This window comes from Phlebotomus papatasi, chromosome 1 (assembly GCF_024763615.1).
Source record: "Phlebotomus papatasi isolate M1 chromosome 1, Ppap_2.1, whole genome shotgun sequence".
NCBI classification, from domain to species: domain Eukaryota; kingdom Metazoa; phylum Arthropoda; class Insecta; order Diptera; family Psychodidae; genus Phlebotomus; species Phlebotomus papatasi.
In genome coordinates this window covers 84,276,454-84,298,430 of record NC_077222.1, presented here as the reverse complement: position 1 = coordinate 84,298,430, position 21,977 = coordinate 84,276,454, and the positions used below count along the sequence as shown (strand labels likewise).

The 21,977-nt window shown below is 31.9% G+C and overlaps 1 protein-coding gene across 2 annotated transcripts in view; it reads right to left on the bottom strand.

The window, feature by feature from the left end:
• Nucleotides 1–5,629: 5,629 nt before the first annotated feature.
• Nucleotides 5,630–21,977, bottom strand: part of LOC129810443 (uncharacterized) — a 31,838-nt gene continuing 15,490 nt past the window's right edge. For both annotated transcript variants that reach the window (XM_055860931.1, XM_055860932.1), the window contains exons 3-6: nt 16,464–18,556; nt 11,228–11,897; nt 10,973–11,148; nt 5,630–7,666 (exon numbers count right to left, since the gene is read on the bottom strand). In XM_055860931.1, coding sequence (XP_055716906.1) covers nt 7,571–7,666; nt 10,973–11,148; nt 11,228–11,897; nt 16,464–18,491 — 2,970 coding nt within the window. In that variant the 5' untranslated portion in view covers nt 18,492–18,556 and the 3' untranslated portion in view covers nt 5,630–7,570. The remainder of the gene's footprint in view (nt 7,667–10,972; nt 11,149–11,227; nt 11,898–16,463; nt 18,557–21,977) is intronic.

Here is a 21,977-nt window from a genome sequence, read left to right as displayed (position 1 = left end):
AATTGAAATATACAAACTAGAATAACATATCTTTCAGGAAATAAGATTCTTTCTACAGTTAAATTACTTTAAAACAATCTTTTTTGCACTTGAAAACGCAAAATGTCGCGAGCGACATTTTGTTGTTTTTTCTCTGACCTGTCACACAAAACTGAAGATTGTATTGTAAACAAACGAAAGGTCAAAATGAGTTCAGCTTCAGAAAATAAGTTAGTAAGACTATAACTGAGACCACTGTAGATATTTTAACTTCAAATAAGTAATATTATCGCAGTAAATGCGATTTATAGAATGACCGCCCTGAGGCGGTCTTACCCGTTTTAGAGGGTTAACCGGTCGTAGGTACCTTTTCGCGGCAGCTTGTACTCGCAATCTTATACTTTCGGTCATTACCCAAATCTCATGACCATAGATGAGAATACATAGATGAGACAGCTTTGAAAGCTTTGAGTCTTCTGATTATCATTTGTACAAATTTCTAATGAATAGTTAGAAGTGCAAAAAAAGCTTGCAGAAAAATCAGTCTCTTAAAAATGCAATTGATAAGTTTGAAGGACAAGTGTTAAGATCAAAGGAGACTATATCCTCGACTATATAAAATTATTATTTCAAAAAAAGTTGAAATTTTTGAGTGGTCCACGAACTCATGCAATCATCCAATTTGATCAAGCGAGGATTTAATTAAAGAATTTTAGAACTATTTTTTATAATGCCCGATAACTTAAAATAATTCCATAATTTGCTTTTTAATAATTTCTTAAAAAAAACCCATGAACCTGCATGAAATATCTCCCGTACTTTCAAAACGCAAAGCAAAGCAAAATTGTCAGAACCACTCAGAACAATCGTAGAATTCACAAGGGGTTACTCAAATTTGGAATACCGACACATTTTTTCGTTCGAATCTATAGAATCCACGGAATCACTCGTAAGATTCTAATAGAATCTGAAATGATATTCCTTCGAGAATCACTGGAATCAAATAAAATTGCATATTCATTCTTAATCAATATTCCGCGATAGATAATGATAAGCCATAGTACATTACAGATTTCTATGGATTTTTTTATTTTCCAAAAAAGATTAATAAATAGACATTTTTTCAAATTTTCAACTAAAAACAATTGTAGAATATGTCTCATTCCAAAAGAAATACGACTTCTCTCGTGACGGATACAAGGTAAAAAACCCAGTCAGCAAATGCGGTTAAGAGGGACCCCCGGTATATCAAGAACAAAATAGTGAATTATGAGACACCATACATTTTGTCCTATGTTCAATATTTTGTATAGATTGAGGTGCCCATTATTTAGGACTGATAAGAGGCTCTATTTGGAGTCAAGGATGCGGCCAGGATTTCAGCAAGACGGGAGAAAAATTGGACAACTATCCCCAAAAGAAATCGTTTTTTTCTTCGAACTCAAAGAACAAAAGTATCCTCAAAAAATTATAAAAAAAAGCTTAATTATTAGACTTTGAGCTTAATTAAAAATCAATAAAAGGAAAAAGGAATCAATTTACAATCTCTTTTTCGAGAAAATCGCTGTGCCGATTTAAGCGATTTTGGAGGATTTAGACAAAAGGTACAAAAGCTTTTTCATCATGTATCTGAGTATCCTTCCGTTCCTGGAAATTGCATTTTAAGTTTGAGGATCCCAAAACGATGTTCTTAGAGACCAAAAAAGCTTTTAAACTTTATTTGCTTGTAAATCAGAATCAATTTTATTTTAATCCGATTTTGATGATTTTAAATGGTTCAGATAGCACGTAATCAGATTTAATTGATTTCTAAAAATAAATATTAGCTTTTATGTTTTAAGGAAAAAGGATTAACAACACCTTCCGTTTTTTTTTTTTATTTCTTAAGAAGATTTAGATAGGTCTTCGGTTAAAAGTTCACAATAAATTAATTTTCAAGTCGTTTTTGATGATATCAACTTATTTTCAAAGACGAAAACACTCCACAAAAAATCGAGTGGAAATTCTGATAAAAAAATATTTTTTACATGTTTAAAATTAAGAATTTAATTAAGGCTTTTCCTTAAAGAAAATGGCGGGAAATTTTGATCAAGAATCAACCGATAATGTTGTTTTTAGAGTTTCAATACCTTTCTTCCAAAAATTCAATTCCAACCCTATTTTGATTATTTTGAGGCCTGATGTGGAAAACTTTCTATAGCTAGATATTTCATAAACCTATTCCATAACGACATTGTCGCTCTTCCTATTGTTCACAAATTATCTTGATCGTATTTAGCAACATCTGAAATTCGATAAATTCGAGGATATCGGGGATAAACAGAATCACAGAATGGAATAATTGAGAATCATAGAATACCGAATTGAGAGAATCACGCATTTGGAATCCCATGGAATAACCGGAATATGGACACAAATTTTCGATTTTGAGTAATCATATCTAATGCAAAATACTTTATAATCATAAAAGTACTAGTAAATTATTCCAATTACTTCGATAGATAACTGCAATGGCTCAGAAATTGATGAAAATAACACATTCCAAATTAACGCAATTTTATGAAATTAGTTTCCAGAACTTAAATGAGACGTTTTACGAAGTTAATGATTTTTGTGAACATGAGAGTTAGGCACCGGTTTAGTAACATAAAAGTTTTTATACCATTTTTTTAAATGAATAAAAAAATTGCAAAAATTGAAGCTGCTCAAAATCAAGATGATTCACAGGCTTTTAATTTTCTCTTTAACACAAAATGACATGGAAAAGCTTTTTATTGAAGGACAGTATGTAAAAGTGTTTTATACTTTATAGGTTTTTGGTTAAATAAATAAGTTATTTGGCTTCATACCTTTCTTAAGAGATAAGCAGGAGAACAAAAAAAAAGAAAAAACATTTTAATAAGACAAAATCTAGATAAAAAAAACGAATATAGCACAGTTAAAGTGCTGGGCAGACCTACGGCTCAACGTTTATATTCAAAATAACGATTAGACTATATTTTTTTTAAATTATTTTTATTAGTTTATTTTATCACAAAAAATAGGATTATTCCTCTTACAATTGTAATAAAAAGGACAATGAGCAAAACGGTCCAACCTTTCGCCACGAATGAGACCTATATACCATCGAATAGGTATTGGCAAAGGTTACAACTTTTGTACCGGGACCAATCCCAAAAGTATGTAGAAAAAGCACTAAAGCATAAAACATATGTATAAGAATTGTAATGATTTTTTTTGCAAAACTCTTTTTATACAATAACGGTTAATCGTATATTGGTCCTTTTTAAGATTAATTTGTAAATAAGGACTCAAAGAAAATTTCCCTGGAACAAACCATATCTCTATCTCTTCATTTTCTCCTGTAATTTTCCAGATCTTCCTTATAAATCTTTTACCATCCTTCAAATTCATAAAAAAAAAGATTGTATCTAGAGAAATGTTTCTTATGCAGTGATATTCTGCTTGAAAAAAAAAAGGTTAAAACCTGTAAAGATCGCAGGGTCCTAAAAGATATCGTTATTTAAATACTTTGAGTAATAAATTCAGAAAAAAATGTTTTAATTAATTGTACTCAGAATCAGAACCTTTTGTTAAAATTCTTTAGTAACGGTACCTTTCCAACCCTATGAACTTCAGCAATTCTAGTTTCTTTTTTAAGGAGAATATTTCTCTAAAGACGACAAAAGGATGCAATCGAGGCAATACTTTTAACGGAATTAAAGTTATATTCGAGGATATTTGAGGAAAAATTTGGATACAAGAAAAATGGAGGGATAGGGATACGGTTTCTTTTAGGAAAATGTTCCTTGAGTTCAGTTCTCTTTTAAAAAAAAGCAAGTTTCATAACAATAGTTCTACCCATTTCTTAAAAAGTCTTATTTTAAAATATCTGAAAATGTTGACGTGATGGACTATAAGTTTCTTTGGGTGATATGTTCAAGATCTTCAAGATACACCAATGACTCCGAAAATACCTTTGATTTGCCATTAAACAAAATAAGCTTTCTTATTTTGGGAATCTGAAAATATTTATTTAAAGCTCAAGTCTTATGTCGACTTTGACCCGTATTTCATTACGATCAGTTAAGCCGTTTTCGAGTAATAAATTGTCAAAAGTTGTGAATTTTCAGAAGGATATCGTTAATTTCCCAAGGATTGATAGTCCTTTTTGACTTGGGTGTCGGTAATTTTTAAGTCATACACCAATACCTACAAAATGGTCCTAGTCCCATCTCTGGCGAAGGGTTGGACCAGCTCCCATACATTTCTGCCCATTGTCCTTTGGCAGCAAAAAGAAAAACATAGAAAGAATGAATGGCAAAAATTCAAAATCAGGAATGTTTAAGAAACAAATTAATTGCTTCTAGGATCCAGCCTGAAGAAAGAAATTACGATTAGCAGACGCAGAAATATGGTAACCACTCGGAAGAGAATTAAACAAGACGCCTTTACGAAAAGTGATCGATAGATGCAGTCACCTTGAACTTTAGGAACTATGAGTCCTCGAACTCTGGCTGAACCCCACCTAACCAGAAGACACGACATGCATCCAGGACATCCAAAGATCAGCACTGCTCTCGTTCTCAAAAGACATGGTAGATTGCAGCTAAACAAATATATGACTGAAGTGAGGAGATATGGTCTAGGCTTAAGCCATAAGTCTGTCTAGGGTATAAGGTTAAAAAACTTTGCAAAATAATTGCAATATATTAATTAAAGGCCTAATAAAATTATATCAGGAACAGATATTAGACTTGTTTTACTGACCATTTTTACTGCTCAAAATTCTTCGTTTTAATGGCTTAGAGTAAGTGTGCCAAATTCCGGACAGCTTACAATTTCGGCCACCTTTTTTGTTCCTCGAATTTCCATGAACTTTTAGATTTACGTACTCTAGAGATTATACAATGCAAAACAATAACAAAAAATGTAGCTTCGACAAACGAGATGACGTGAAAAAGGCATTGGAAGAATTCCCGAAGGGCAAGGAACTATGAGAATGAAGGTGGCCGAAATGAGGTACCAAAGCTATGTCTATATTTTTATTCATTTTAAAATGTTTTAAGAATGATTTTAGTAAATAAAGGCGGTAAACTCTTTACAAGGTGCCAAGCAGCACTCTTTCAGAAGAAAGAATAAAAAAAATCAATTTGTATTTAAAATATTACATTTCAAACTTGAGACTTTGACAGTTGCATGCAACTATGCCGAAATTTGGCACACTTACCCTAATTTTTTTGAAATGAAATTATACTAACCAAAAAGGTTTAGATGTTTAGAAGCTATAACAATCTTGTTATCCAAGCAGCACCTGAAGAATTTACCTTTGTCAAATACGCAATAGCTGTGATTTACCGTAGTCACAACAACTTACTATTAAACAAGCATAGTGCAAGGTTTCCCAGTCAAGTACAACTTGTAAACCCTCCTATTCATCCCTCATAGAAAAATTCCACCCTAAATTCACTCAGACATTGTATTTTTGCCAACAAAACACAAGATTCCACCTTTGACCCATTTATACCATCAAAATACGAAAGTTATGACTCAGAGTGGCAGCCAAATTTTACAACAACAGCAAAATAAGGGAATTTTCGTTAGACATTAGTTTTTTTATATCTGGTTTATTATGAATCAGAGATTTCGCTACTTAAACATTATTAATTTTATTTCAGTGTGAGATATTTCTCAATTATACATGTGTATTTTTTCACCACTTTCTTCTTTCTTTTTTTTTATTTCAAAGTGTAAGTTTATTTTAGCTAAAAATTGTATTTTCATAATATACTTTTTTTAGAAGTCAGTTGAATTTATAATCAACTATGAATTTGTAGAATTTTTTTTCAAGATCTTCATTGAAAGGAATTGAAATAAAATTGAGAAAAATAGATCTCTCAGTGTTCTATTTCTATTATTTTTTTTTAGAAAAAAATACTTTCTCATTAATCGCTTTAGATAACGACATGCAATTTCCATCGATCTTGATTTTCTTTTTTGTTTTTGTCAATTGAAATCTTCAAATCCTCACAAGTAAAACATCAAGTAAAATATCTTTATACAAAATATTTTAAGAAACTAAATTTTCGCTTTTTCAATTTTACTAAGTGGTATATTATTATTTACGATCATCAATATTATGATGCGTATTTTATTACATATGTACTTATTTTTCAGTTAGAATAATAATAGTGATTCGTTAATAATTTTTTTTTTACTTCTGTAGTAATGAAAGGATCGCCATTGAAAAAATATTTCTTTTTTTTTACGCGAATTATCGCAAATATCTAAAATCTAAATATAATTCTAATTTAGCACAAAATGAACTTTAGCAAAATCTTGATTCTTTGTCAGACTTCTTCTCGATTTTCACTGTGAATTTCCATTCTTAAATTTCTTCTTATAAAAAGAAACAAAACACTATCATATTTCCACGCTATTTTTCATACCATTTTTTTTTTGTTTGTTGTGAAAGACACATCCAATATATCATGTCCTTATATTAATATTAAATATATATACGTATATTTTAATGTAAAATCCTTCATACTCATCGATATTTATTGCAAGAAATTGTGCTATTAACTCTAGAATTTATATTTTACTTTTTTTTTTGTGGTTTATGCAAATATTATCTCTTTGTTTTTCTTTTTTTTTTGTTTTTAGAAATATTACTTCAAAAGGATGATTTGGGCTATAATTTTTCTTTTATCTCACTTCTATAAAAATATTTTTTTTTCTTTCTATCTCACATCCAATTGAACTTTTATTTTACACAAAAATCAAATTCATTTTCCCACGAAATCGCCAAAAATTCACATCGTCAATTTTATCTCATATTTACCACCCACTATTTATGATCACAGTTGATAAATTACAGAATTATTCTACAATACATACAATAGATAAAAGTAAAAAAAAATATACAAAGAAAAGAATTAGTTTTCGGGATATCTAATAAGGATGATTTTCATTATTTGTTTCTATTTCTTTTTTTTAATTCTTTGTTTTTTTTTTAGATCATTAGAATAATTCGAACGAGTTATCTTTGAGTTTCCTCTTCTAATTGTAACTTTACATTTTTTGCCTTTGCAAATAACATTATTTTTTCAGTAAGATTATAAATCTTCCAATTTTATTTTTAGTCAAATGCTTCAATATATTTTAATTAGCAATAGGAAAAGTTCTTTGTTTTTTCTCTTTAATAATGTTCGTCTTTTATCCGCAATTAATGGAAATATCAACAGTAAAGATTTCATAGAAAGATTTTAACTCGTTCCTTTCATGAAACACACTAAGTTTTTTTTTTAATTGAAAGAGATTAAAATTCACTAAATCAGGACATTTCAATAATCACTGCAGTTTTTTTTGTGATCCTCTGAAAAGTATCTTTCTTGGACTAAAGATGTCAGAAAAATTTATTTTTCTTGTAATGAATCATTTTCAATACTAATTTACTCTATTTTTTGTTTTTTTTTTCTTTTTGAGTAATTTCTGTACACTGGGAATACACACGGTAAAAACTTTTTTTTCTTAAAATTGCAATAACATGTTGTAATTGTATTCCACTGATGCCTGCTCCAAAATAAACCTAAACGTGATTAATTTTCCCATTACCTTTGCCCGAGTCTTTACGAAAACAGTCACTTATGATAGTTGTTCCATTCGATTTATCCGAAGGACAATCCTAATTAAATATTTCATTTAATTGCAATACTCACTTAAAGTTATTATAAAATATAACGAATATCTTTTACAATACTGTAACTTTGCAGAAAAGAGCATATTTTCAGGGATATTGTATTTGATTTCTTGAGGAAAATCTGATCTGAAATAATTTGAAGTTGCGTACTCTTAAAGAGTTATGGCCAAGCTAAATGGGGTACTGTCACAATGAACTACCTTAACCCTTTAAGGACAACTGGGTCACCCGTGACCCATAGAGAAAATAATTTTTCCTGACTACCTGAAGTTATTTCTATCTAATGTTTGTACATAATCACGAAGTAGAAAGATGTAGGAATCTAGGATATTTTTTTGCAAATCTCCAGCTATTTGCTTTATAAAAAATATTTGAGCTCAAAAATAACGAATTTTCACGAAATTTCAAATTTTCACGTTGGTGCTTGAATTTTAATATTTTTAATATTTCTAATTTTTTTAAGCAAAAACCTCTTGGGACTAGAAACTATAATAACTATACATAATATTTCTGAACAAAGTAAAAATTATAGTTTATTGGTATTTTCAGGAAAGCTTCATAATTTTCATGGGTCATATATGACCCAATCGTCCTTAAAGGTAAAAAACACCGAATTTGTCTCTAGAGTGAAGTTTCGAAGATTTGAGGTTAGATTGTGTGATATATCAATAAGCTGAGATTTCCCAGTGCAATACTGACTGAAGCAGATAATATTTTGATAATTTATAAGATACTTCTACGTAAATGTTGTAAATTCATAACTTTTTACTCTTGTAAATGACTTCAAAAATGGAAAAAAGTAAAAAAAAATAAAAGAGCAAACGAGTAAACTAGTCATCTGGAAAATTTTGTGCTTTTTTACCTTTAAGGACGATTGGGTCATATATGACCCATAGTTTTCCAGGACTCCTAGGGATGGGAAAATTTCTTTTTAACCGTAAATCTCTTATTTAGGCTAAAATATCGAGGGAAACTTGATTTCGTTTAATTTCGCTCAGCAGAAAGCTTCTCGTCCTTAAAGGGTTAAATAGAATTGCATTCTACCTATGAAAGATAAGGCTTGCCCTCTAAAAAAATATATTGAAATATGTATAAAACTAAGCACTAAATAAAAGAAAAAAAAGTTCATTAAACTTTGATTTTTTATAAGGTTTTCTTTTGTATTTTAAAAATAGTTTCATAATTCCTTTTTGTTTTTTTTTGTTCCTCCTCCCCCCCCCCCTACTAAGGTCTTAGGCTTTGAAGCCTATTTCGACCAAAATCAAATGTTGGGAGATCCGATATAAATTTACCTAGAAGCCATTTACATCACCCACCGTATTGGATTGAGATTGAATTGTCCCAAAATCGGGTTTTGGGACAATTTAGACTCAATCTGAGGCGGCAATATAAACGGTTTCATTTAAACCATTTACACCCCCGCATTAGATTGAGATTAATTGTCACAAAATACGATTTTAGGACAGTTTAATCTCAATCTAATACAGCGGTATAAATAGGCTCTGGCTCTATGTATTCAAAAAATACCAAATCATTAATCAATAAATATTTTTTTTAGATTTTTTCATCTGATAAATATAAATAAATATATAACAGATAAAGGGTTCAACCTTAAACATCACTAGCCGTGTTAGTTTCTTTTTGTATTCTGGAATGTTTTCAGAAGTAGCCCAAGTGGGCATTTCGACCAATATAAGTAACAAAAAACTATTCCTACTGATTAAATTTTAAAAAGTGTAATGTCTTATTGTCGTACTGACCCAAATATGAAAATCTGATCCTCACTACGTGAATTTAACCAAGTCTGACATACTCACTCAAATGACAAAATTATAGCCACGCCTTTAAGTCGTCTACACATTGGGAGCAATTTTTGTCGAAAATTGCTTTTTTAAAGGAAATTGTATGCACCGCTGTAGGTGGAAACGTCAAAATTCTGTCAAAAATGCATTTTTAATGAAGCTTGCTTCGAATGTGCAGAGGCCTTCACACATTGGAAGCAGTTTTAGTCAAAAAAGCCTTTAAAAAATAAACGTTTCCGCCTACAATGAGAGGGGAAATAATCTTTAAAAAAAAGTAATCTCTCTGTCCCAAAGTAAGTCGTACGTTTGGAGAAACGTTGGAGATTAAGGAATGGTTTTACAGAATGTTTTTTGTTAATAGTAAATATCTTATGATCGAATCGATAGTATTGAAAAATGTATATCTGTGAGATTAAATAAATACACTGAGAAAAAAAGAGGGTGCGATTACCCTTTTCTTTCTCTGAACTACAACACCTTTTAAGTGTAAAAATATATCAACATTTTTTAATGTTAATTTTACACCTTTTTTAAGGGTAAAATTAACATGAAAAAGGGTACCTTTAACCCCTAATACACCTAAAAAGGGTAATATTTACACCGATTTTGGATCAATACTGCAGGGTAAAATTAACATTTCCGGAATGTTATTTTAACTTTTTCCGATTTCTCTCAGTGAAAGCATCGAAATCAAAAGCACAACTAAATCAATTTAGAAGACAATGTTGAGCATTTGGTACGAGTTGTTTAAACCAAGAGATATTATTAATAGGTACTACTACTGGTCTATTTAGATCACGTATTGGTCGAAAACCAATCAAAATTGGTCAAAGACACGAGCGAATTACTGCACGACAACGATCCGTGGTATTGCAGTTCTTTAGTTCAGGACAAAATCGAAATTTAAAATAAAATGTGTTAACTACGCCCGATGTTTTCTTCAGATTTAGTATGTTCCTATCACCTTCTGGTTGATTCTGGTTTTTATTCTGGTTTATTTTACTAAGCAGCACTTTACCAATTTTGAAGAAGTGAAAAACGGTAAGAGAGATCCATAAACTCTCTCCGTAAAGCCCCAAAAACTTTTTGGTCCGTAAAATTTGGCAGTAAAGAATCAACTCAACTTAGAGCTTAGTATCAGGGATTAAAGGTTCTTTGCATGAATTTCCTTTAGGTACCTAAGCCTTTAAATTCAGCCTGAGTCTATCTTTTTTTACAATTTCATACGAAGGTCGTGGTAAATATTTTATTTGGCGAGATTTTTATTAATCTCGTTAATGATTGTCGGTAGCAAATTGCTTTAATGGCGTTATAATAGTTAAAAAATTAAAAATTTAATAAAAAATAATTATTTGGCCACAAATCTTTACTGAGACGTGATACTTTTGTACTTAGCTCACCCAGGAAATCAAATACAACTTCCCTCGAAAATATGTAATTGAGAAAAGTTACAGTATAGTAAATGCTAAAATTAAATTGACGTACTTACCGTTGAATTGGATGGTACTTCATTTTTACTTTCCGAATTTTGTCTCTTCAGAGCCCTGTATCTTCTGTACTTCCCCAAAGCTGGAAGAATCACAAGCATTCCGCCCGATATTGCAATGAAAAATCCAGCCAAGTAGAAAGACCACTCATATGTTCCAGTTATATCAAAAATCCATCCTAAATCCAATTAAAAAACATATGCATCAGTTCACAAAAAAAAACAGATTTTTTTTGCCCAAAGAACAATTTAACTAACCTGCTAGTGGTGGACCAACAAGATTAGCAATTCCCTGAACTAGCAACAGTAGCCCATATGCATTTGTGAATCGCTCTAAGGTGATCAATTCCACCAGAATAATACTGGTAAGTGAATAATTAGCTGCTATAAAGAGTCCAAAGGCCCCAGAAATGGCCGAGAGTGCCTGATAACTCCGGAGAAGTGGCACAAGTCCAACAACTGCTCCACACAGCACCATACACAGTGCATAGACCAATGTTGGATTCACCCACTTTCTGTCCCCAATCCACCCGAGGCATATCTCACCAAACATGTTGACAATGCCAATGATTGATATTAGAACAGACGCATCCGTCTCTGAAAATCCAATTCCAATGGCATTGTCAGCCAGATACACGTACGGCACATCATACCATGTGTACAGAAGAAAATTCGATACGGCAAAAAGTAGGAAGCGAATATCGGTGAAATGGGAAAAGTCGAGAATATCGACAAAAAGATTCTTAAATTCACTTATTCCATGATACCACTGGGTCTTCTCCTTGGCGATCGTCGTCATTGAATTTCTATAGATGTCCGGACACGATGATGCTCGCAATCGATAGCGGTTTATATTGAGCATGGCCCCACGATACGTTAGTGAATGACGGTGCATTCGGAGGTCTTTCAAATATGCCATTGTTGGTTTCTGCAATCAAAATTTGGAGAAACATTTGACATTTGAACAACCTTCCACCGCAAAGGACTTTTACTTCATTTAAAAAGTTATTTTTGTAGAAAAGTTTTAAATTTAAGTTATTCATTTTAGTAATTTTCAACCGTTTGTCCTCAATGGGATTTAAAATTTCTTTCAGATTCTCTCAGAGCATATCCCTTCACTGAGAAAAAAAGAGGGTGCGATTAACTTTTTTCCTCAGAACTTTAACACTTTTAGGTGTAAAAATATATCAACATTTTTTAATGTTAATTTTACACCTTTTTAAGGGTAAAATTAACATGAAAATGGGTAACTTTAACCCCTAATAACCTGAAATGGGTAATATTTACACCGATTTTGGATCAATACTGCAGCGTAAAATTAACATTTCCGGAATGTTATTTTAACTTTTTCGGATTTCTCTCAGTGTTGGTTCTTTTAGATCTTAAGGCTTTAAAACTTTAAATCGCCCTTTTAATATAATTTTTCGCAAACTTCTAAATATTACTCCACATTTTCTTTCTCTATCTACTTAAAAGGATTAAAAATTAAAAATCCTAAAACGGTAAATTTTTTCCAGGAAACATTGATAAATCTTTAAAATTATCTTTTTAATATTTTTGCCAATTTTTCCTCAGAAGTACCCATCTCAACTTAAGTTACTACGTGATTTTCGCACCAATAACTCTAAAACAAATCTCGAATTCAACAAGTGTGTGGCAGATTGCCCGTACCCTGACCCAGTCATGGTTAGTCTCTCTCCCTAAGATATTTTAGAAAAATGTGTCATTTTATGAGACTTTTATTTTATTTTACAAATATTCCTTTCCATCTGAGACACTTTACTGACCATTCTGGATCAAGTGGTCATTCTTCATCAAATATTTTTTGAATAAAAAATTCTTCAGAAAATCTTAAAATAGACAACGGATTCTGGTTCAAATTGTACTGGAAACACTCACTATACTTTACAAATATTTTAAATTAAATTAGTCAAAATTAATGTTGCCTGAAGAATATTTTAGGGAGAGCTAAAAACTTTAATATTACTATTTATTTTCATATTCTTTACTGGGATCCCTTAAAAATTAGGAAGTTTACATAGGTTCCCGAGAGCTATCAATGAGAAAAATTTAAAAGCGTAAGTTTTTTTTTTAATACTAGGGGAGACCGGGGAGGTTTTAGACACTTTCCAAAAAATCACGATAATGTATTACAATTTCATACGGTCTATAGGATACTTATGGGTATTGACTTTATAAAAAGTACTCGATAGAACTTGGAAAACAACTGACTTTTCTTGGAGAAGATTAAACATTTAACTTGACGCTTTGTCCCAAACCTCCCCGATTTGGGGCAGTATGGGACGCAAAAGGGGATGTTTGGGACGCATTTTTTCTCGCATAATTTGCATTATTGTAGCATGTTAATTAATTTTAAGTACTAGATTAAAAATATTTCTAACAGAAATAAAAATGTTTAATCTACTGCTGAAGTTTTCACATGAAGGAGGTTTCCAGTAGAAATTGGGAATTACTCTCCATTTTGAAAGTAACGATTTGTGCGCAACTTACAATCTTGTCAAAAATCAAGGTCCCATTCATCCCCGTTCAGGTATCCCAAACATCCCGGCGTGTAGTTTTAGTATTTAAAACCTTTCAGGAAAAACCAAGAGTGTATGATCACGGAAACTTTGATAAAAATATGTTCCCAAATTACAATGCTAGCTAATGAGATAGAAAAGTTTTAATTATATATAGCTGATATAAAATACAAAGAGGAAAACTGAGACGTCAAAATATACAATTTTTATCAATTTTTAAAAAATATTCATAGAATTTAAGCAATAGAACTGAGGATATCCATTCTTTTAGTCAATATATATTTTATTGTTGCCTACGATTGAGTAGTGGTTAAATCCCATTTATTTCATTAATTAATGAAAAAATCGCTTCGTCCGATACTACCCCTGTCCCAAACCTCCCCGGTCTCCCTTAATAGTCTTTCTAAAGCTTTATTATAGAAGTATTTGGCTAAAAATTTTCCAATTTTTTGGGATCTTAAGATAAAATGACCGAGATCTACAAGATGGTATGGTAGCCATCTTGATTGGACGTTTCTGTCCGCCATTTTGAATAACTGTCGACACAAAAATCTCATCCGATTGAGCTGAAATTTTAGTATGTTCTAGCTGATGTCAAGGCCTTTTCAGAACATATATAAAATCCGATCTACGTTAAGCGATTGTCTCAGCGAGGGGCCCCAAGTTCAAAATTTTGACATTTTCATGAATACAGAACTACAGGGTGCTTCTTTTATCAAAACCATCATAAAAAAGACAGCGCTATCGTTAAACAATGAGATAAAACAAACAAACAGAAAAAAAGTAATGTTTTTGTTTATAACATCGTATTATTTGAGGATCTGAAAAACTGTTTTCGCAAAGATGAAAAATAAAAAAATAAATAAATAAATGCACTTTTCGTTTATTTTTTTTTAAATTTTGTTAGAATAAATAAATATATAAAATAAAAGTCTCGACCATTTTTACTGGTTACTGAGGCATTTCGTTTAGTTTCACATATTGAAGATTAAAAAATAAAGACTGCCAAAATATGAGGATTACAAAATTTTAAACTTTGAGCCTCTGCATCTAGGTAGAGGCTTAATGTAGACTAGAACATAAATACGTTTTGAAAAGGTCTTGACATTAGCTACAACATACTAAAATTTCAGCCTAATATGACAAGTTTTAAGTTTTGATAGTTATTCAAAATGACGGACAGAAACGTCAAATCATCTTGTAGGTTTTGTGCATGTTACCCTTAGATGTGAAGATCTTCATTGTCGTTTATTATCAGAAATTGTTGATTTTTTTGTATTTATTAAAAAGTGCAGTGAACCGCACCTTATCCCAAGTGCAAGACTTTTTTCTTGATTTTTTTTAACATAGTAAAATTTTATAAAAATAATTCTAGTGGCACAAAATCCATTCATTAACAAATGAATACAAATAATTTTACCCATTAACCCTCCTTCCTTCATCTTAACCAGGGGCGTAACAACGGGGTGGGGCAGGATCAACCCTTAAATATTTATGAAAGCCTCTTGGTTTCGTTGTTTTTATTAAAAACGATTTTTGAAACCTTATGTCTAATAAAAATGATTATATTTTCGAAAATACAGAGACGAAAGCTAAAGACTGTTGAGTAAATCTGCATGCACTTGAGCAAACATCAAAAAATTTGAAGCACGCGATTTCAAGATTTTTTCTAGCTCTTTTGGTTTAAGAAACAAACTTATGAAAATTGAAAATTATTTTAATTTTTCTTCATATAAGAATTATCAGATACACATTTCACGTTAATTAGGGAGTGCTGCGATAAAACGCTCTAGTGAAGTACTTTAGACAGCCATTTTGTAATTTTTTTTTTTCGAAAAAAATAAAGATTTGATCGTGTCCTTCTCGTATGAAAAATCGCGTAAAACTAAAAAAAGAAAACAGTTAATTTTTGGTCTCCTAATTTAGACACCCCCTTATGCATTGTGAATTAAGGGGGGAGTGTCAATTAGAAGGCCAAAACTTAGCTGTTTTTCGGCAGTTTTCTTTGGAGGAGAAGGAAACGGTCAAGATTCTAGAATTTTTCTTGAGTGCCTCGTCGCACTACTCTCTTATTTCAGGAAAATCTGCAGTTCGTAATTTTTATCTGAGAAAAAAATCAATTTCCATTAGTGTATTTCATAGTTAAACTAAGAAAACCCGAAGAAAATTGTTAAATCGGAACTTTTTTTCAAGGTTTTTGAAAATAGGTACGATTTTGGGACAAAATTTTGACTTTCACATGCTCTAAAAAAAATGAAGAATTTTTTGAATAAGAAATAGAAAATGAAGAAAAATCAATTCTTTTAGTACAACTAGAAGAGAATTTACTGCTGAAGAGAATAAGCCTTTATTCATTTCATTTGGTCTATAATTTTCTTCTTAATCTTTCCCGCAAATTCGACAAAAATTTAAAAATGAGAAGTGGAGAAAACACGCGCCTCAAATTTTTGGATGTACGCTCTAGCGCATGCTATTCTGATCGGCGCTCATTTACTTTCGGCTCTGTTACTTCGAATGTACTTCGAATAAGTTTCTGAAATATTAATTTATGGTATATTCTAAGATAGTTTATCTATCGACTTAAACAATAAAAAAATATAAACAACTTTAGATCTTATAATTTACACTCCCCCTTATGGCATCTACACTACACACTGGAGAAATTTATGTCCATATTGAAGCAAATTCCCTACGCTTGCGTAGGAAAAACTCTTTAATATGGACATAAATTTCTCTAGTGTGTAGAGGCCTTTAAGGATGAGTTTAAAAAATCGAAAAGTAAAAGTTTGGCCCCCCCGTGACCAAATTTTGTTCCTACGCCCCTGATTTTAACTATCCACTTTTAGAGGACAAAGTTGAAAAACAGCGAAAAAACGTACAAAGTCACCCGCAACGACGGTACTCAAAAAGTAAAGACAAATTAAAAAAAATATATATATGAAATTGAAACTTACATCGCGATTCTGATGATTGCCCCTTTTGAGGATGGCCAGAAGTTCTTGTTCATTTCCCTGGAGACGTTGCTTGCGCGATTGATGCCTGGTTATATTGGTGTTGGGACTGTGATCGGGATTTGATGGACTTAGAGCCCCTTCGGGAGACAATGCCGTCGATAGTGGTTCACTGAAACTCCGTGAATGCAACATTCCCTGGTAATTGTGCATGAAAATGGCATTTTTGTGAGTTGACAGCAATTCTAGTACTTCCGGTGGCACTTTTTCGCCTGTCCTCACAAATGTGGGCAATGCTATAAGTGAACTAAATTGTCGAGTATCCTCACAATCAACCAACTTTCCATCTACATATCGCAGTGAATCACCATAGAAATCATCTTCAGGTTCATGAGTTCCCGAACCTGATCCATGTTGATGATTGCTAGCTGTTCCACCGGTATTTGTACTGTTACTCATTGAATCAGCCGAAATGCCCATTTTACTTCGTCTCAATTTCTCCTTTTCACGTGATTTCTTAGCCCGATGTGTTGTCCATTCGAGATCCCGCATCAACATACCACAAACTGTCATATTGAGAAAGACTCCTGCGAGAATAAGTGTCGTTCCTCGCCATCCGTACTCCTCCAGGAGAACCTGAGTCAGTGGTGCAAAGATGAATGTACCAATGCCACTACCACAAACTGATAGCCCTGTGGCAAAAGAGCGTCTCTTGTCAAAATAGTAGGCCACTATGACCACCGCGGCCACGTAGCACAGACTCAATCCAAAACCCGCCAGGATTCCAAATGTGAAAAAAAGCATTTCCATTGACGTGGAAAAGGCTGATATCATGAATCCCGTGGCGGCTAGGATGGAGCCGACTACAGTGACACGACGGCATCCATAGCGATCGGTGAGAAAAGAAGCTATTGGTCCAGACAGCAGAGGCATTGCCATAAACAGGGATCCAATCCAGGCCGTTTTGGCCTTTCCCTCGCGAAAATAGTTGAGAAATTCAACAAAAATAACACCAAAACTAAATGTTATGCCATCTGCTATGAGATTCACCATAAAAGCTGCTGCTACTACCACCCAACCCCAACCACCATCTGGTGCCCTTGCCTCAGCATACTGCCCTAGGGAACTATTTTCCTCATCGGATGAACTAGAACTACTTGAAGCTGAAGTACGTGATGTTATACTTCCAATTGGACTACCACAGCCACCATTTCTCGTCTCATTATCACCTGTTTCACTCACAATTTTACCATTTGATCCATTCTTGCCTTTTTCCTGAAGGAATTGCACATGCAACACCGGACGTTCAACATCTTCACCATCACCAACGCCACCACTACACTGTAGACTCAATCTTGGCTTCTCACGGTACTTCCTATAAAATGATTCAGCCTTGAAACTCTGCGTAGATGGTGATTTTACAATACTCTTGGGTGCCTTCCTTGGATATTTTTCCGCATGATGATGATGATGATGATGATCAAAAATGAGCAATGGCTTAATTTCTTCACATTTTTCATCACTCACATCAATGGTAGTCTCCTGACTACCATCACTCTTACTACCACGCCCCACCGGACAATTACCCTCACTGAATACACTTACACCATCCTCCAACTTAACAGTGCCACAATCACTGATCCCCGTAGCAATTTCACTTTCTTCACTCGATGGAGGATCTCTAGTTTCTGGATCATCAATTGCACCACTTCCCACACTACTACTTGACGCCAATTTGTTTACACTCTCACATTGTGATCCACTGCTGGAAATACCTCCAGCAACTCCCGTTTCTGCTGCTGCTGCTCCATATCCACCCCTATACTTTTCATCACCACCATTGGCAGCTCCTCCTCCACCTTTTCCACCTGCCGACAATCCAATACCACCATATCTGCTGCTTCGATTATTGCTAACTGAACTTTGCTGTTGTAGATACTTTCCGCCGTTAATTTTACCAACACCAGAATTACTACAGTAACTAACTGATTGATTGTTACTATTGTCTTGATGGGGTCTATTGACATCCATTCCGTTAAATCACGGCGAAATTGACGCCTAAATGGATCTAAATGTGGGGAGAGCATGCGGAAAACCTGAAAATAGCAATATTATACGGAAATGTTATCATCACAAAAATATATATATATATACCTATAATAACATTGACTTGAAACAAAGTAAGACCTTACAAAATGAACAATGAACATTTAACTAGAACAAAAATATAACTTAATTACCACTTTTTCAATATTCCAAAAATAAATTCTTATCGAAAAAAATTTTCCTAAATCATAAACGGAATTGATGAAGGTATTTACAATTAAATTCAAAATAAAACTCATGACTTGCAATGAAATGAAATGAAATTGATTGTATATAAGCAAAAATAACACTAGCCATCAAATTTTTGTGCAAAAATTAAAAAAAAATATATGGCTATGGAGAAGTGGAGATTTTTAGAATTAGAGCACCTGTGAAATAGGGATTTATTTTCCTATTTTCAAAAGGAAATGGACTTTTTCATGATATAAGTTAGCTCCACTAAATAATTATGAAACTAAATTGCATTAATATAAGGCCCAATTCTATTTAAAAATAGAAGAAAATGCCCTATTTCAAAGGTGCCCTACTTCCCCCTACAACGTTATAGACAAATGGTTAAGAAAAAATTAGCCAATATTGTGTTTAATTGATTAAAAGAAGAAAAAACTAAAAAAATTATTTATTTATTCTAAATTAAAGCATTCAAAACTGTTCCAAATCAGAGAACTTTGTCAATAAAATATTATTAGAATTTATTACATGTGGGTAATTCTTTAAAGATAAATTTTAAAAATCCTCTGTTTTTAGGGAAATAATATAATTTTATCCAATTTTATTTGGACCAATTTTAATTTTACGCGGATTAAAAAGACTTAATAAAAAACAGCATATCTTCATTAACTTTCTTTCACCATGAAAAATTTTTATCTAAGTTGCTAAGCATGCAGTGGCTGTCAAAATAATAGAATCACTATCTATTATTTTATCAGAATTTATTTACGTATCTATCTATCTACTTTGCATAGTTTATATTTTTTTAACTGCTGTATTTTTTCCCAATTTGTTAACCCTCTAACGGTTAAACCCTTTAATATGCGAAAAAAAGTTCTAAAACCATATTTTCTAGGATAATTATAATCCAATAAAGTCAAAAAAACCATCCATTCTTCATTATCTTTTTTAGTTTAGGCGCTAGGTGAGAAAATATAAAAATTTTTTGAAACGCTTTTTTGCTTCTAAAATTCACATTTTTAGTTTTTTCAAATTTTTTAAATAAAATATAAAAAGCGGAATGACATATCTTTCAGTAAAAAATAAATTTATTTTAGTCATATAACTTTAAATCGGTATTTTTATGGAAATTGGAAATGAGTTTTTTTGCACAAATATTTTTTGTTGCTTTTTCTCTGACCTGTCACACAAAACTGGGAATAGAAACAAAACGAAGAGTCAAACTGAGTTCAAACTTTCAAGAGAAGTTTATAAGAGTATTACCGAGGACGCTATAGCACTTTTAAATAAATAAAACCTTTATTGTCGCTGTAAATGTGATTTTTGTGAAGACCGCCTGGAGGCGGTCTTACCCGTTAGAGGACTAATATAATTCTGAAGTAGAAATCTTCAAATTATTAGAATTGTAGAATAAGGGTTGTTCTGCCGCTAGAGGCCTCTATTTTACAATGAATACGTCAATTCAGCCAAACGTTCAGTTCGGCCAAAAGAATTGGAAAACTGCCATTTATGATTTCAAAATATGGCTTTATTTAAACTTATTCGATTTATAGACCACATCCTTTAATTTAAATAAAAGTGGTTCTATCGTGTTGTTCAAACCAAATTTCACTATTGGTATTCTGTGAAAAATAGAGACCTCTACCGGCCAAAACAATACTTATTTGACGTAAAGTAATTATTTAAACATTTCAATTTCAAAATTATTTCAGCAAATTGAAATAAACAAAAGTGCTAATGGTAAAATAGTGGTCTTTGCGGAGCTGATTCTATTATTTTGGCCGCCACTGTATATAAGTACACCATCCATTTAAACAATATTTTCTCAAATTTTCAATTCAAAATTTTAAAAATTTTGTCGCTGGGACTTGAATTTTAAAGACCTAATCGGAAAAAACTAAGTGCGGCGGACAAGATTACTTAGAGAAAGTAAGGTGGGGGCATAACTTTTGGCTAGTCTATACTCGTGGCCACCTCGCACATATCTTCAATTTGAATCGAAGAGCCACAAAATTAGGAATATTTGATATGCTATATTTAATTGAAACATTTAAACTGATTTAGAAGGAGTATTGAGCAGCATTGAGAATAGAATGACCACGACCCAATTATTCCAGTCATTTCAACTGTACCACAATATACACACAAACTCTGCATTAACCCTATTAAGTAGGATATCGGTGTCCCAAAAACAAAAACATATTCAAAAAATCTATATTTCATTTTTCTCAAAATTACACCGTTTAAGTACGAATTTACTCATCTGCTAGCGCAAAATATTTGTTTTTTTTATTTCAAATAAATCTACTCTGAGTAATTTTGTCCACCAAAAGATTAAATTTTTCAAAAAAAAAATTGAAAATCAGGTTGCAACGACTGAATTTTTTATATTTTTAAAAGAAAATTTCAAAAAATATTGTTTAAATAATGTATTTTTATATACCAGATCTTGAATTTCATTTTTTCTTATTATTTTGAAAAAAAAATAGAAAAAACGTGCTATTTTTTAGTCTTTATAACTCATGTAACTCCTTAAATTCTCAATTTTCTTAAGTTTTTTTTTGACTATAGAAAGTTATTTTGTTCTCTAATTAGTCCGAAAAATTAGTTTTAAGCTCTTTAGTAATCCTACTTATGGGTAAAAACACTGTGTTCACGGGCTTTCGCATTCTGGAAAGTTTTTTTTACTGCATATTTTTATGTTTACCGGTTCACAATCAGTTTAGAATCGATTTATAAATGATCAAAAGATTGCTAAGATTAGTTTAGAAGTAATAGAATTGAATAAGGAATAAAATTAATTTATATATCGCTTTGCTCCATAATCGGTTATATCCGGTTTTGGACTTAACAGGGATTCCAGGACCTATCAAATGAAGATCGACTTATCCACATCTATTGATAATACGCTTTCTTACTGCGTCTTAAAAGTAAGTGACGTGAAAAAATTAGACGTGAAAAAAATATTAAATTCATCATGTATAGGTAAAGGATAGTAAAGCCTAGAAAATTCATATGTATATTTTCAGATTTTTTAAAAAATATTCCTGGATAACTTCAATTGTGAAATGAATGAGAAACATTTGGACGTATTAAAAAGATTTTAGAATTATCTACAACTTTATAAGCGATTTTTGAGCTATCTTATTACCTTAGGATGTCCAGAAGTTTTTTTAAAGGTTCTAGAGAATTTTAAAATCGTTTACAAAACGTTTTGTAATTTATCTAAATCTGAGAGTA